The 13,677-nt window shown below is 47.4% G+C and overlaps 1 protein-coding gene across 1 annotated transcript in view; it reads right to left on the minus strand.

Annotated features, from left to right (window-relative positions):
- Window positions 1-13,677, minus strand: part of CAGE1 (cancer antigen 1) — a 176,909-nt gene that overhangs the window by 135,930 nt on the left and 27,302 nt on the right. The window contains exon 4 of the mRNA XM_029590619.1: window positions 6,140-6,354. Coding sequence (XP_029446479.1) covers window positions 6,140-6,352 — 213 coding nt within the window. The 5' untranslated portion in view covers window positions 6,353-6,354. The remainder of the gene's footprint in view (window positions 1-6,139; window positions 6,355-13,677) is intronic.

A 13,677-nucleotide genomic window follows, 5' to 3' on the forward strand; every position in this document is an offset into this window, starting at 1 on the left:
AAACAGAGCAAGATGACTGCTGCTGATTCTGACATCGAAACTACCTGCTGTTAGGATCCTGCCTGCGGCTAAAACGCAGGCCGTCCCTTACCTTCCGCCGATGCCGTCCTTCGCGGCCCAGAGGCCACAGCTGCTGCCTGTCCCTTGCGGCAGGCCGAGCCCGCCCAATGCCTCCTTTCATCTTCGCGGCTGGAGCCGCCGCTGGGGTCCTTGCTCTAGCGGCAGGGAAGCCACCTCTGCCGCTGCCTGCTTCCATCTTCTTCGCGGCAGGGAGCCGCCTTCTGCCTGACCTCCCACGCGGCATGGACGCCATCGCAGGCTCCTGCCTCCCGGCTCCTCTTAGGCGTGGGCACGCGCCTCTTCACTTCTTTTAAAGGGCCAGCAGCGGGAAAAGCTCCGCGGCCCTCACCGGTGATATCATCCATCCTCGCCTGGACCAGCCCTATAAAAGGGCCCTGCCTCAGTTCCTCAGGGCCTTCGGATCCGGTCTTCACAGTGTCTGTGGTCTTCTTCCGGTCCAAGTCCTCCGTGGTTTCTTGTGCCTTCATGAATCTTTGTTCCTTGTTCTTCGTGTTCCTGAACTTCTTCACCTTGATGTTCCTGGTCTCGTCCTTCATCGGAACTGGTCTGGAAGGGATATCGAGTGGCCTGAGGACTACTCTTGAGACCAGCATTGCGTTGCTGGGTCTCATTGGTGTGGGTAGGTCTAGTGGAGGGCTGAGCCTGACTTGTTCCTGTTCCAGACGTTCCTTGCCTTGTCTTCAGTCCAGCCTTGCTCCTGCTCTGCCCGTGCTTGTACCTGCTCACTTCTCGTGGTGTGTCTTGGGGCTCCTCCCTGAGCCACGCCGTGATCCAAGGGCTCACATTATCCCTCGAGTAGTGACCGCACCTTCGGTCTTGCAAAACCTGCAAGCAGAATACCTCAATTTGGTCCCTCTTGCAAAACACAGAAGACCCTCAGCAAATACAGAACTGACCACATATTAGAAATAGAAATAGTGAGAGAAAAGCTTAACTGGAAAACCTAAAAAGCCAGATGTTGCCAGTAGTGTAACACCAGAGAAATAAAAACAAATGCATTTTCCTGTATTACACACCATAGAAATATTCAGAGATGCACATTTCCCAAAAAATGACAGAAAAGGAAAATTCTTCCCACTTTCCCTCTCAAAGAAGCAGAACCAACAACTTCTGCAAATCATCCCTTCCCAACCCTCCCAGTCCCCAACAGTTGTCCCTCACCCCCTCTCGCCTCCCCATCCTTAGCACTTGAGTCCCTCTCCCCCTCTCCCCCAGTTCCTAGTAGCCGAGTCACGTTCAAGCTGAGAGCCAGAATGCTGGGGAAGAAGAAGAGAAGGTGAGCCTCAATTTCCTTTCCCTCCCCGAGTCCCCCTGCAGTATCTCTGAACCGGGAACTGAACCTTTCCCCTCCCCAAGTACCAAACTCAGCAAACATCGTGACTGCCACTAACGTTCTGCAGTTCAGACTCACACACTAGGAATCCTAAGAGAGAGCAAATACTGGTGCCTCTTGCCTGCCTGTCTCACTTCACTCACAGGCACAGCAGCCTCTTCCCCCTCTGCTCCGCATTGCAACTTTCTTAAGGTCTGACTCTCCCAGGTCCCGATCCTTCTGCTGCAGCTTTTTGCACAGGGTAGATGATGGGACCTTGTTTCAAATTGAAGCAAGGTCCCACCTTCTGCCCCTTGCTGTGTTGTTTCTTCCTTTCAGTGAAGGAGATATCAAGAAGAGGCTTTTCTCTGTGGAATTCAGCACCAAGAGAGTTGGAGATGGAATTAAGCTATCTGCTCTTTCAGAAGAGGATGAAATCTTGACTTTTTTCATGTTAGATCTTTGAGCAGTATGTTTAATTCCTTGGTTCAGGGCAAGTAATTTTTATTAATTTTAATTAATGTTATTTTTAGTTTAAATTTTGTTTAGTTTGTATGATTTGTTTTTGATTTTTTATTATGATTTGTTATTGTATATGGATTTGTTTGCATTTGCTGCACACCACACCGACCAGGGCTCCCTGCGTGAGCGGTTAATAAGAATGAATAAATAAATAAATAAACAATGCTCTGACTGACTGCACACAATACACACAATAATAGACCTGAGCCGCCACCTAACTCCATGATTGGCCCCCACCACGATGAGACAGTCGCCTGCTCTGCAGCTCTGCTCCTTCTTATTGGCTCCATAGCTGCCTGATGATGACAAAAAAAAGTAGCATAGGGCAGCAGATTCACTAAATACCCTGAAGGCCCTAACTGCATACCACTGTTAGCCAGATAGATTTGGAAATCTCCATCTCTTATGTAATTTATTGCAATTCTATTATGATGTTAGCTAGGGATGTACAGGAAGAAAAAATTGTTTTCATTATTTGGTTCATCGGGAGGTTGCGTCCCACGAATTTCAGTTTGTGGAATGTTTGATTTGTTTCATTTATGTGGAAAAAAATGAATCCATCATAAAACAAAAAAAAGAAACAGCTAAAAAAGCAAAAAATAAAGGCCTCCCGGAGCCTCCCATCCACCCAGAAAAATGCTGGGACCAGGATTGCCCATGGCCTCCACTTACCCAGTCCAGTAGGGATCCACCAGTGAGATCTAGGCCCAGGTCAAAGCTGAGGCCTTGCATAAGCTGAGGCAGGTTGCTGCAATCTTGGCCTCAGCCTACTCAAGGGCAATGCCTCAGCCTAGGACAGACCCAGGCCCAACACCTCAGCCCGGCCCAGATACCAGTCCCAATGTCTGGGCCTGGGCCTAGGCCAGAGCCTGGACCCAAGCCTGATACCACGGCCCAGCCCAGTGGCTGGGTCTTGATGCTGGGGCCTCAGCCTGGACCCATGCCTGTCTGATGCTGAGGCCTGGCCCAGAGTCCAGGTCTCAACACTTGGGCCTCAGCCTAGGCCAGAACCCAGACCCAGGCCCAGATTGGAGCCCAGACCCAGGTCCAATGCTGTGGCTCAGCCCGGATGCTGGGTTCCAACTCCAGGATCTTGGCTCAAACCCTGGCCTGATGCCAGGGCCTGGCTTGGAGACCACATTCTGATCCCTGGGTCTCAGCCTCAGGTCAGGCCCAGGCACGGAGCCCAGTCCTTGAAACACAACCATCATCCTCTTCTTTCTTCTTCAACTGACACCATCCGCTGGGATGGAAGACTTTGGTCTGATTCCTCGGCCTGGCTCTTACTCCCTGGGACAATGAGAAATGAGGATGCTGTGAAGGTAGCATACACAGCCTGAGAGGAGGAAGTCCCAGTAATTGCACAACAGTGACACCTAGTGGCCAGATTTTGGCCCCATAACGCTGGTAAACAAAGTTTTTGTTTCCTTCAGGCTTTTTGGTGTTCCTAATAGATTTTTTGATGCTGATCACAGAATTACTTCTAAATTTGTACATCACGTAAGATTTTTGAGAAAAGGCAAATTTTGTGTTACAATAATTGTGAAATTTTAAAACATAATCTCACGTAAATATATTTTCTTGCTGGACAGTAGTTTTTATGATTTTTAAAATCCATGTTGTATTTTTGATGGCCATAAGCAATGTAACATGTAACAGAGACTAATTTTTTTAAAAATACACCAAGAAACTCTGCCTGATCATGCCAGAACTTGCTCGGGCAAGCCCCAGCTCTGCTGCAAGATTCCAACTTGTTTCCATGACGACGCATAAAAGAAGGTGTTTTCATTGGCCCACAAATCCAAGCTGTGATGAAGGACAGCCACTTTGATGGTCTTCTGCAAGGTACAGAACATGTTGCGTGGACACCTTCAAGAATGTCATTTGTAAATTTCTAGGCAACTATAAGGCAGCAGACTATGTTGAACAGGTTGAAAATCTGCTTCAGGCACACAAATTGATGAAGTGTAACATGTCATTGAAGATACATTTTCTTCATTCCCACTTGGATTTCTTCCCAGACAAACTTGGCACTGTGAGTGACAAACATGGTGAAAGGTTTCATCAACACATTGTCAAAATGGAGAAACGGTATCAAGGCAAGTGGAACCCCTCCATGCTGGTGACTATTGTTGGACTCTCATCCGCAAAGCGTCGGTCAGCGATTACAAACGAAAATCTGCGGAAAAACATTTTTAGTTTTGTTTTCTGGTGCCAACATTGCCATTATAGCTTATGCCGCTAGACACGTAAGAATGCTTAATGTTTATCGCACTTTTCTGGCAAACGGTACGTGATACAGACATAATAAATGTATATTTGTGTTCAGCTTGTTAAAATCAACTTGTTAAAATCAAGGTTTTAGAGGAAACAAAATGTTCCCAGAAATTTGTTTACCAGTGTAATTGCTCAAAGGTGACACACAGTGGTTGGAACAAGGATACATGCATAGCAGGCTGCAGAGGGAATCGTGGTCTGTAGTTCCCAATGCCGACTAAGTTGGAATCCCAAAATAGAAGAAAAATGTTGCATCAAAAATATAATTGAAAAAAAATGGTTCTGTATGCACACTGGCCGCAGCAGACCCACAGCTCAGCCCCCTCACCTCTGTCAAAGTAATCCAGCATCTGGTCTCTCGTCTCTGACGGCTGTGGGCCGCTGGCTCCTTCCTCGAGCTGCCCCTGGTGCCTCCAGCTCTGCGCACAGCTAGTCTTTAAATAGGGCCTGTGGTGGGAACCTGGCCATAGCCCCGGATGATGACGTCGGCAGAGCTCCAGTATATAAACCCGGGCTCTGCTCTCTCAAATTGACTTTGCAACAGGTCCCCTCGCTAGTCAAGTACTCATTGCCTCTTCAGTTCCTGGTTCCCGATCCTGATTGCCTTCGTTCCTGTTTCCTTTTTCCTGTGTTCCTGTTCCTTCTTCTCTCCTTCGGATTGCTGACCTGGTTTGACCTCTGCATTGCCTGACTACTCCGTTGCCTCTCTCCAGCCCCAGACCTCTGCATTGCCTGACTATTCAGTTGCCTCTCTCCAGCTCCAGACCTCTGCATTGCTTGACTACGCCATTGCTTCTCTCCAGCCCTGGAATTCTGCTTCATCTGACCATCCTTTTGACTTTCTCCTTGTCTACACCTCAGCCTTGCTAGCCACTGCTTCCAGATTGCCACCAGCCCTGATCCCAGCTTGCTTAAAGATGCCTCTTCAGCCTTTGTCCTGGACGTGGTTCACTCAGGCTTCGGCCTGCTCTTGCTCGGGTGCCCTCTGTCAGACTGTGCTCCTATTGGCACCCGGGACTCCGGGACTCCGCCTCATCCAGGACAGACTGATACGACACTAGTTGCTGCCTCTGGGCTGACCTCGATCCACCCATCGACGAACACTGATGGAGGCCCCTAAGTCCAGCCAGCCCCGGCACCCAAAGGCTCAACCCACGGGGAACGAGGGCTGGTATTGGTGAAGCGCCAACCGGCCTCCGTCCATTAGCCCTCTCTGCCTGCCAACGGTGGGGACCCATAGGATCCCTCCTACGGGTAGCGTCAACCCCACTTCGGCCCAAGGGTCCACCTCCGGCACAACAGGTTCTGGTCTGGGAGCATGTATATTTGTATAATTTGTTTAAGATTCTCCTAGTAATACAAAAATAACTCAAATGTTTTTCAGTAAGAAATTATTAGCCCAAGGAAGAAAATCTGAGGCTGTTAGTTTCTGAAAGACAGATGACTCAACCTTTTCTCCCACAGACCCCACAATATTAATTTTAAAATTCCGGTCCATCACTTACAATGTAATGTAAAAGAAAAATTAGTATCATTACTCCAAAGGCTGACAATCTGCCTCAAAGTCTAATCACTTCCTGTACAAATAAACAGGTTGTCATCAATAAAGAGGATCCAAAAATCCATACACTCAAATAAATCATTATCATCAATTCTAGCATCCTTTTACCATCTCAAGGACAGGTTTGAATACGATAGCACAATTAGAACCATTATGGTTGGCCCCTTTTCTGGAAAAGGATTTTTTTCCCCTATTTTGTACCTATGGTGAAAATGCTTATTACAACCAGCACTCAGAGAGGTCAGAACCGATGGTATAAAATAAAGATTCAGCATGTGTATGTTAAGAAAAATACACAAAATAAAGTTGCTATCCATTTCCTTGTAGCAGCATTCTAGAGCTTATTTACCTAATAATGATTCCTCTTTTTCCTGAGAGGTGTGTACCTGGGATATTTCTGAAGCAGGATTGCTCCTTTCATAATCAAGCAAAGAGTCTCCAGGTGGCATTTCTAGAGAAAAGCTGCTGAGGGAACTGACTTCTGCTTCAGACATGTTCTCCACTTGTTCCTGGGTGCAGGCCTTCTCCGATATGCTTCCTTCCGTATATGTTGCAGACTTTTGATTTCTTCCATCTTCAGATTCTGAATGGTGGTACATGCCTAAAAATAACATAGTGTATGGTTTTTGATTTGTAACAGCATGTACTGATATGGTTATTTCAATAGCAAAACACAAACTCCTGCTAAACAGTTGAGCAAGAGAATCATATTTTCCTTACCCTAAAGGTCTTTTTATCATTTGAGTTGCCCAATTCATCAAGCCTTTTTCCATGAACACAGGAAGGGGAAACAGCCTTAGTGAATTGGCCCCCTAAGTTTGCATAAACAAGGTAAAATAAATAAAATTAAATATAGATAGATAGATAGATAGATAGATAGATAGATAGATAAATAAATAAATAAATAAATAAATAAATAAATAAATAAATAAAACAAACTTCTGGGAGGCAGTTTATGCACTATATAAGACATAGGTATTTTATATAATAAAAAGCAGCTCAGAGGACTACAGTAGTGAGCAGTGCAACACTGCCCAACACTACAGGTGGGAGGTATCTGTATCAAGGGTATCATCTCACAGACCAATTACAATACTATTTAGAAAAAGATTTCATTTGATAAAGTGATATACAAAACAAAGGAGTACACAGAACAGCAATGGAAAAATGTACATTCTACCCACCACTGAACTGTCATACCCAGGCCATATTCTGCCTTCTCAAGATGTGGCAGTTTCTGTTTTCATGATGTGCTCAATTCACTCATAACAATTTTTGCCTCTAAAGGGCAAACAGTGAGAAATATTCATGATTTGCTATATAACAACTGTTGTAAAAGAAGATATTTGGGGAGATATTCAGCTAAAAAATAAGATATTAATTATGACTGAAAAAAAAAAAAGATATCAGGAATGTGCAGCAGGAGCATCCACCATAGATATTCCATTAACACCATCCTCTCCATGAACAGATCTGCCCTCAACTATTCATTCACCCAAATATACACTTTCCTCCTATATCCCTCAGACCTGAATATTTACTCCTGCTCTAAGCAGGTTTTAGTCTAGAAACACCATGGCCAAGGTTGCACAGCTCCCATTACTTTCTGTGGGTTGTTTTGAATACTTGTAATTCTTCATCTTCATATGTTATAAACCTATTACTTTAATAGTCTATTTCAGTATTGTCTAGGGAGTGGTGGCTGCATAGATGCATGCATGCAGAAAAAGAGAACAGTACAGTCATTGATGGTGAGCCTAAATTATGGAGCCACCACTAAATATATATTATAGTTGTAAAGCAAAGGTTTGGTCATTGGTGTGTTTGATGATTATGGCATTTGGAATGTATTCTCCATTATAAAAAGGACATCTTCACATACTCAGAATCTTGTAGGATTTACTATAGGTATCCTATAGCAGTCACAGCTGATTATGTTACAGGTATACAGTGCTATAAGATTATTCTCTTACCAGGATAAGACTGAAATTCAGCTTACAGCCTCTGGACAGTCTTCTTAGTAATGGTGTATTCTGCAATCATCTCCTCCAGGGGCAGTTGTTGTTTCTGGTGAGATGATCCCCTGACCCCTTTTCAGTGCCTCTGACATGACACCTCAACTTGGGTGAACTTGCATATCACCTATAATCTCACATTTTTCCACTTGTTTTTGAGTTCCTCTGTCTACCAAGCTTCCCTCCAAATCTATTTATTTATTTTATTTATTTAGGATTTTTATATACCGAAATTCTTGTTGGGAAACAAATCAGTCCGGTTTACAGGTAACAACAATAATGCCGCGGGATGGGAAACAGTGCCCCTGGCTTTACAAGAAACATATTAAACAAGGCTTTACATAACATAATGAATAGTAACGATTCAAGGAAACTTCATAAGGTAACTTCTCTGGGTTAGGGACAAACTGGATGGTTTTAGATAAAGATGAACTAAGTCTGGTTAAATTTTTAACTTGGTTAGATTTCCCTGAAGTGTACACAATAAATACAATATAAAAATAAAGTAAAAATTGGAATTGAAATTAACTACTTAAATGAGGTAAAAATACAATAACATGTAACAGATAAATAAAGAAGTTACTATTAACATCAGCCTGATTTGACATCAGATCTGCTGCTTGATACTATTCTCAATGGGGCGGATTTTCAGAGCCCTGCTCGCCTAAATCCGCCCAAAACCGGGCGGATTTAGGCGAGCAGGGCCCTGCGCGCCGGTGAGCCTATTTTACATAGGCCTACCGGCGTGCGCAGAGCCCCGGGACTCGCGTAAGTCCCGGGGTTCTCCGAGGGGGGCGTGTCGGGGGCGGGCCCGGTCGTCACGGCGTTTCGGGGGCGTGTCGGCAGCGTTTTGGGGGCGGGTACGGGGGCGGGTACGGGGGCGTGGCTACGGCCCGGGGCGGTCCGGGGGCGTGGCCGCGCCCTCCGTACCCGCCCCCAGGTCGCGGCCCGGCGCGCAGGAGGCCCGCTCGCGTGTGGGGATTTACGTCTCCCTCCGGGAGGCGTAAATCCCCGGAGAAAGGTAAGGGGGGGGTGTAGACAGGGCCGGGTGGGTGGGTTAGGTAGAGGAAGGGAGGGGAAGGTGAGGGGAGGGCGTTAGAGGATTCCCTCCAAGGCCGCTCCGAAATCGGAGCGGCCTTGGAGGGAACGGGGGTAGGCTGCGCGGCTCGGCGCGCGCCGGCTATACAAAATCGATAGCCTTGCGCGCGCCGATCCAGGTTTTTAGCAGATACGCGCTGCTCCGCGCGTATCTACTAAAATCCAGCGTACTTTTGTTTGCGCCTGGAGCGCAAACAAAAGTAGGCCTATTCGCGGAGTCTGAAAATCCGCCCCAAAGTTTTTAGATCACTCCCCATAAAACTTTAGCAAATGTGAGATCACTTCATGGATCAAAATCTCCAGTTCATTGAGATGAAAGCTGGTTTTCCAAGGCATTCAGTTCTTTCTGTACATGGATAGCCATATGTAAGTAGGCTCTGAAACATGTGTATTCCTTTGGTCACTAGAACCTGAAGATTAAGCAGGGTCTTAACTACTGCAAGCAACAGGCCACTCTTGAGAGGCTGAAATTCTTGTAGGCCACTCTTCCTCTCCGGAAGTAGGATTGTGGTTGTTATCAATGGTATCTCCTTGTGCTTACATTGTTCAGGAGTAAAAGAGTACAGTGTGTTCAGGTAGCTCTTATATTTAGGGGCAGATTTTCAAAGGGGTACGCGCATAAGATACACGCGTACCCCCCGAAAACCTGCCCCAAGTCCCCCCTGCGCGCCGAGCCTATATTGAATAGGCTTGGCGGAGCGAGCAAGTCCCAGGATGCGCGTAAGTCCCGGGGCTTTCCTGGGGGGGCGTGTCGGGGGCGTGTCGGGGCAGCACATCATTCGGGGCAGGGCCGTGGGCATGGTTCTGGCCCGGGGGCGAATCGGGGGCATGGCCGAGGCTCTGAAACAGCTCCCGGGCCGGGGAATCGCACAGCAGGCGTAACATTTAAAACAAAAGTGGGGGGGTTAGATAGGGCTGGGGGGGTGGGTTAGGTAGGAGAAGGGAGGGGAAGGTGCAGAGGGTGGAAGGAAAGTTCCCTCTGAGGCCGCTCCAATTTCGGAGCGGCCTCAGAGGGAACGGAGGCAGGCTGCGCGGCTCGGCTACGCGCATATCTATTAAAATCCAGCGTACTCTTGTTTGCGCCTGTTGTGCGAACAAAAGTACGTGCGTGCGTACTTTTATAAAATCTACCCCTTAGTCTGCATCCTGTTGAGTGCTGAAAGGTGTTAATTCTTTGATAAGATACAACTGATTTGATAATGACGTGTATATTGAGAATGTTCTCACCACTGCGGCTCAGACACCTCAAAAGGTAAAGATAATATACAGGAAGTAAATATTTTTCAATGAAAAGGAAGTTGTAGAACAAAGAATCATGAAAGATGGCTCATAGCAGTAGGACTCAAGTGTAGTATTAGAAAATATTTCTTCAATAAGAGGATGACAGATGCATGGAGCCACCCACACAGTGGAGATAGCAGAGACCAATATAATAATAGAATTTAAGAATACCTGAGTTAAGCACAGAGGATCCTTAGATCAAATGGGAACTATGGCATTGCACCAGGAAGTACATTGGGCAGACTAAATAAGTCTTACAGTCCTCATATACTATCATATACTATCATATTCTATATTTTTATGTTTCCTTTTGGGGTGGTCTTATTGCATTGCTGTTGAGAAATATCCAATTCATTTCCTACTGTTAGCTATTACTTCAAGATTTTACTTTTACAAATCTTTGGATGGTTTTTACTTTTAATGTTAGTATTTCTTATCAGTTCTGCAGATAACAGTCCTGTTGATCTGTGTGCTAAAAGATGTTTGTAAAGTTCCATGTTCTAAGCTTGATAGTAATCTGCTTTTCCTAAGATTTCTTATAGAGGAGGGACACATGTTTCAGTCAGGGGACATTTAGAGAGCACAAGTGAAGCGACCAAAGTGTTGGGAAGAGTTTTTGGCTTCCTTGCCTTTATACTGAGCTGACATCACACAGTAAGCATACTCCACATATTTCCTCCACCCTATTCCAGATGTTGGAATTATCAGGGGAGTAATTCTGCAAACCTAAAAAGGAATAATGATGTTCATACATATTGTAATGTACAAACAGAGAATTTAAGAAGAACACTGAACACATGAGAAATCATATACAGATATGGGGTAGATGATGAAACACTTGGAAACAAACATAAAGGACTTTAACAGAGGCAATGGTTTCCTTATATATTACCAGACATAGGGCCAGATGAACTAAAATGTTTTCCATTTTGGGCCTGATTTACAAAGTTTCCACCCCGTGGCTGCAGATAAAGTACCGGCCAGCCTGTGTTTCCTGGGTCACGGCGGTGAAGAGCTGTAGGCTGGGAGAAGAGGTGGAGCAAACTCCTGTGATCACAGGTGAACCTGGGACTTACAGTACCTGACCAGCTGCAAGCAGGACAACGATGGAAGTTGCAGCTGTTCAGATGTATCTTATCTCCTCCCCTGCCAGGGACTTAATGGTACACTTAGAACCACGGCAGCTAGATCAATCTCTCCGGTCATTCCCACAGCCTACACCTAGGACTCTGTCTCTGCACTCCCTGCTCCTCGGGGCTGCCCTGTGCTTCTATTCCTGGGAGTCTGTCTCCGTGCTTCCCTGCTCCTCGGGGTCAGGCTCAGCGCTACTATACCTGGGATCCTGTCTCCGCGCTTCCCACTCCTCAGGGCCTGCCTTAAGCGTTTCTACATTGGAGATCCTACGTCAAGGGTATCCTCTCTTCAAGAACTGGCTCAGTGCTGCGACATTACTGAACTGTATCTCTGTGTCCCTGCTCCTCGGGGCACCTCGCAGCACGGCTACAGCACAGGCTCCTGCGGCTACACTGCAGTGACGCAGGCTATTCCTCTGCACTACTACTCCGCTTGTACCTGCTTCAGCGGCCCCTCCGCTCTAGCCCTGCTTCAGCACGTCATAGTACAAGCCTCTGCTTCTGCACCTCCTCTCATCAGGGCCACGTGGTCCTGCCCTATTGTTCCCGGAGCTGCAGTGGCCTCTCACCTTTTGAGGCCTTCTCTCCCTCTCCCTCGGAGAGTACCTCGGTCTTGGACTATACTTAACCTTACTGACACTCTCTGCCTCCAGCCGCTTACTCTCTCCGGGACCAGCCACACAGAGGTGCTCCTAAGACCAGCCGGCCCCGGCACCCAAGGGCTCAACCTGCGGGGAATGAGGGCCGGTACTGGCGAAGTTCCTGTCTGCCTCTGTTCCCGGCCAGCCTCGCCTCCCGACGGTGGGGACCTGTGAGGCCCAACCCCTCAAGTAGCGTCAACCCCACCTCGGGCCAAGGGTCCACAAAACCTTACAGAACCTAACACCCTCTAGGTTTTACTCTAGTCTTATCCATGGGTCACAGCAATTTTCTTACTTTTGTGGGCCAAAAAATGCCCTAGACTTATCCATGACATCGACTTGTACATGAGAATATATAGTACTCAGTTTCCTCCCCCCATTATGGATGGTAATCCAGTTCAAGTCAGAATTCTCATCACTACACTAGGTGTCCATATGGATTCCAGAGCCGACGTGTCCCAATGGGTGAACTTGGCGCTCACCTAGTGTGCCAACCATTAGGGGGCAGCAAAGAGCAGACATGTGGGGCTGCGAGCGGAGCCCTTCCCACTCACAGCCGAGTGGTCGTGGTCGTGAGTGGCAGAGACTCGGCAGGCTGCAAGCAGCACCCATCCTGCTCATGGCCGAGAGAAGCAGAGTCTCAGCAGGTCATGAGCAGCATTTCTGTGTGTGTGTGTGTGAGTGTGAGTGAGAGGGTTGTATGTGTACAAGATAGCAATGGTGTTAGTGAGAGAGAGGGAGGGAGCCTGTGTAAGGGTGTGTGTGAGAATGAGTCAAGGAACCTAAGGGGTAGATTTTCAAAGGGATACGCGCGTAACCCCGGAAAACCTACCCCTGTGCACGCCAAGACTATTTTGCATAGGCTTGGCGGCACGTGGAAGCTCCGGGACGAGCGTATGTCCCGGGGCTTCGAAAAATGGGTGGTCTGGGGGCGGGGCCATGGGCGGGGCTGTGGTCCAGGGGCATGTCCAGGGCGTGGCGGCAGTCCAGGGGCGTGGCCGAGTGCCCCGACACAGCGGCCTGTGTCAGGGCCTGGCGCTCCAGCAGCGAGCCGGTGTGCGCAAGTTACACTTGCCAGAGGCAGGCGTAACTCTACGAAACAAGGTGGGGGGGGGGATTTAGGTAGGGCTGGGGGGTGGGTTAGATAGGGGAAGAGAGGGAAAGGTGGGGGGGACCAAAAAAAAAGTTCCCTCCAGGGCCGCTCCAATTTCGGAGCGGCCTTGGAGGGAACGGGGAAAGCCATCGGGCCTCCCCTAGGGCTCGGCGTGCGCCAGGTGCACAAGTGTGCACCCCCTTGCGCGCGCCAACCCTGGATTTTATAACAAGCGCGCAGCGCGCACATGTTATAAAATCAGGTGTACATTTGTGCGCGTCAGGTAGCGCGCACAAATGTACCCCACGCGTGCAAAATTTTAAATCGGCCCCTATGTGTGTGTAAAAGAGGGACCTGTCTAGGTGAATGAAGTCTGGGCTGGAGGGGGGGGGGGGGGTGGAGGGTGCAAGGCAAATGGCTTGCTTAGGGCGCCTAATACTCTTGCACCAGCCCTGATTGATTCAACGCTTTCTTTTTGAAATCATATTTTGCATGTTAGAGTTTGTATTTCTTTCTGTATTTTTTGTCATCTTAAACCTTTTCTTGAAACTTCTGATTTTAAAACCTTAACACATTTCATATTATCGCGACAGTTATTGCAATATCCTGTTTCAAGGCTTAACATCTGTTCAAATAAGAAGTTTGCAAACTCTTCAAAATACA

The sequence above is a fragment of the Rhinatrema bivittatum genome, chromosome 2, assembly GCF_901001135.1.
Source record: "Rhinatrema bivittatum chromosome 2, aRhiBiv1.1, whole genome shotgun sequence".
Taxonomy (NCBI): Eukaryota; Metazoa; Chordata; class Amphibia; order Gymnophiona; family Rhinatrematidae; genus Rhinatrema; species Rhinatrema bivittatum.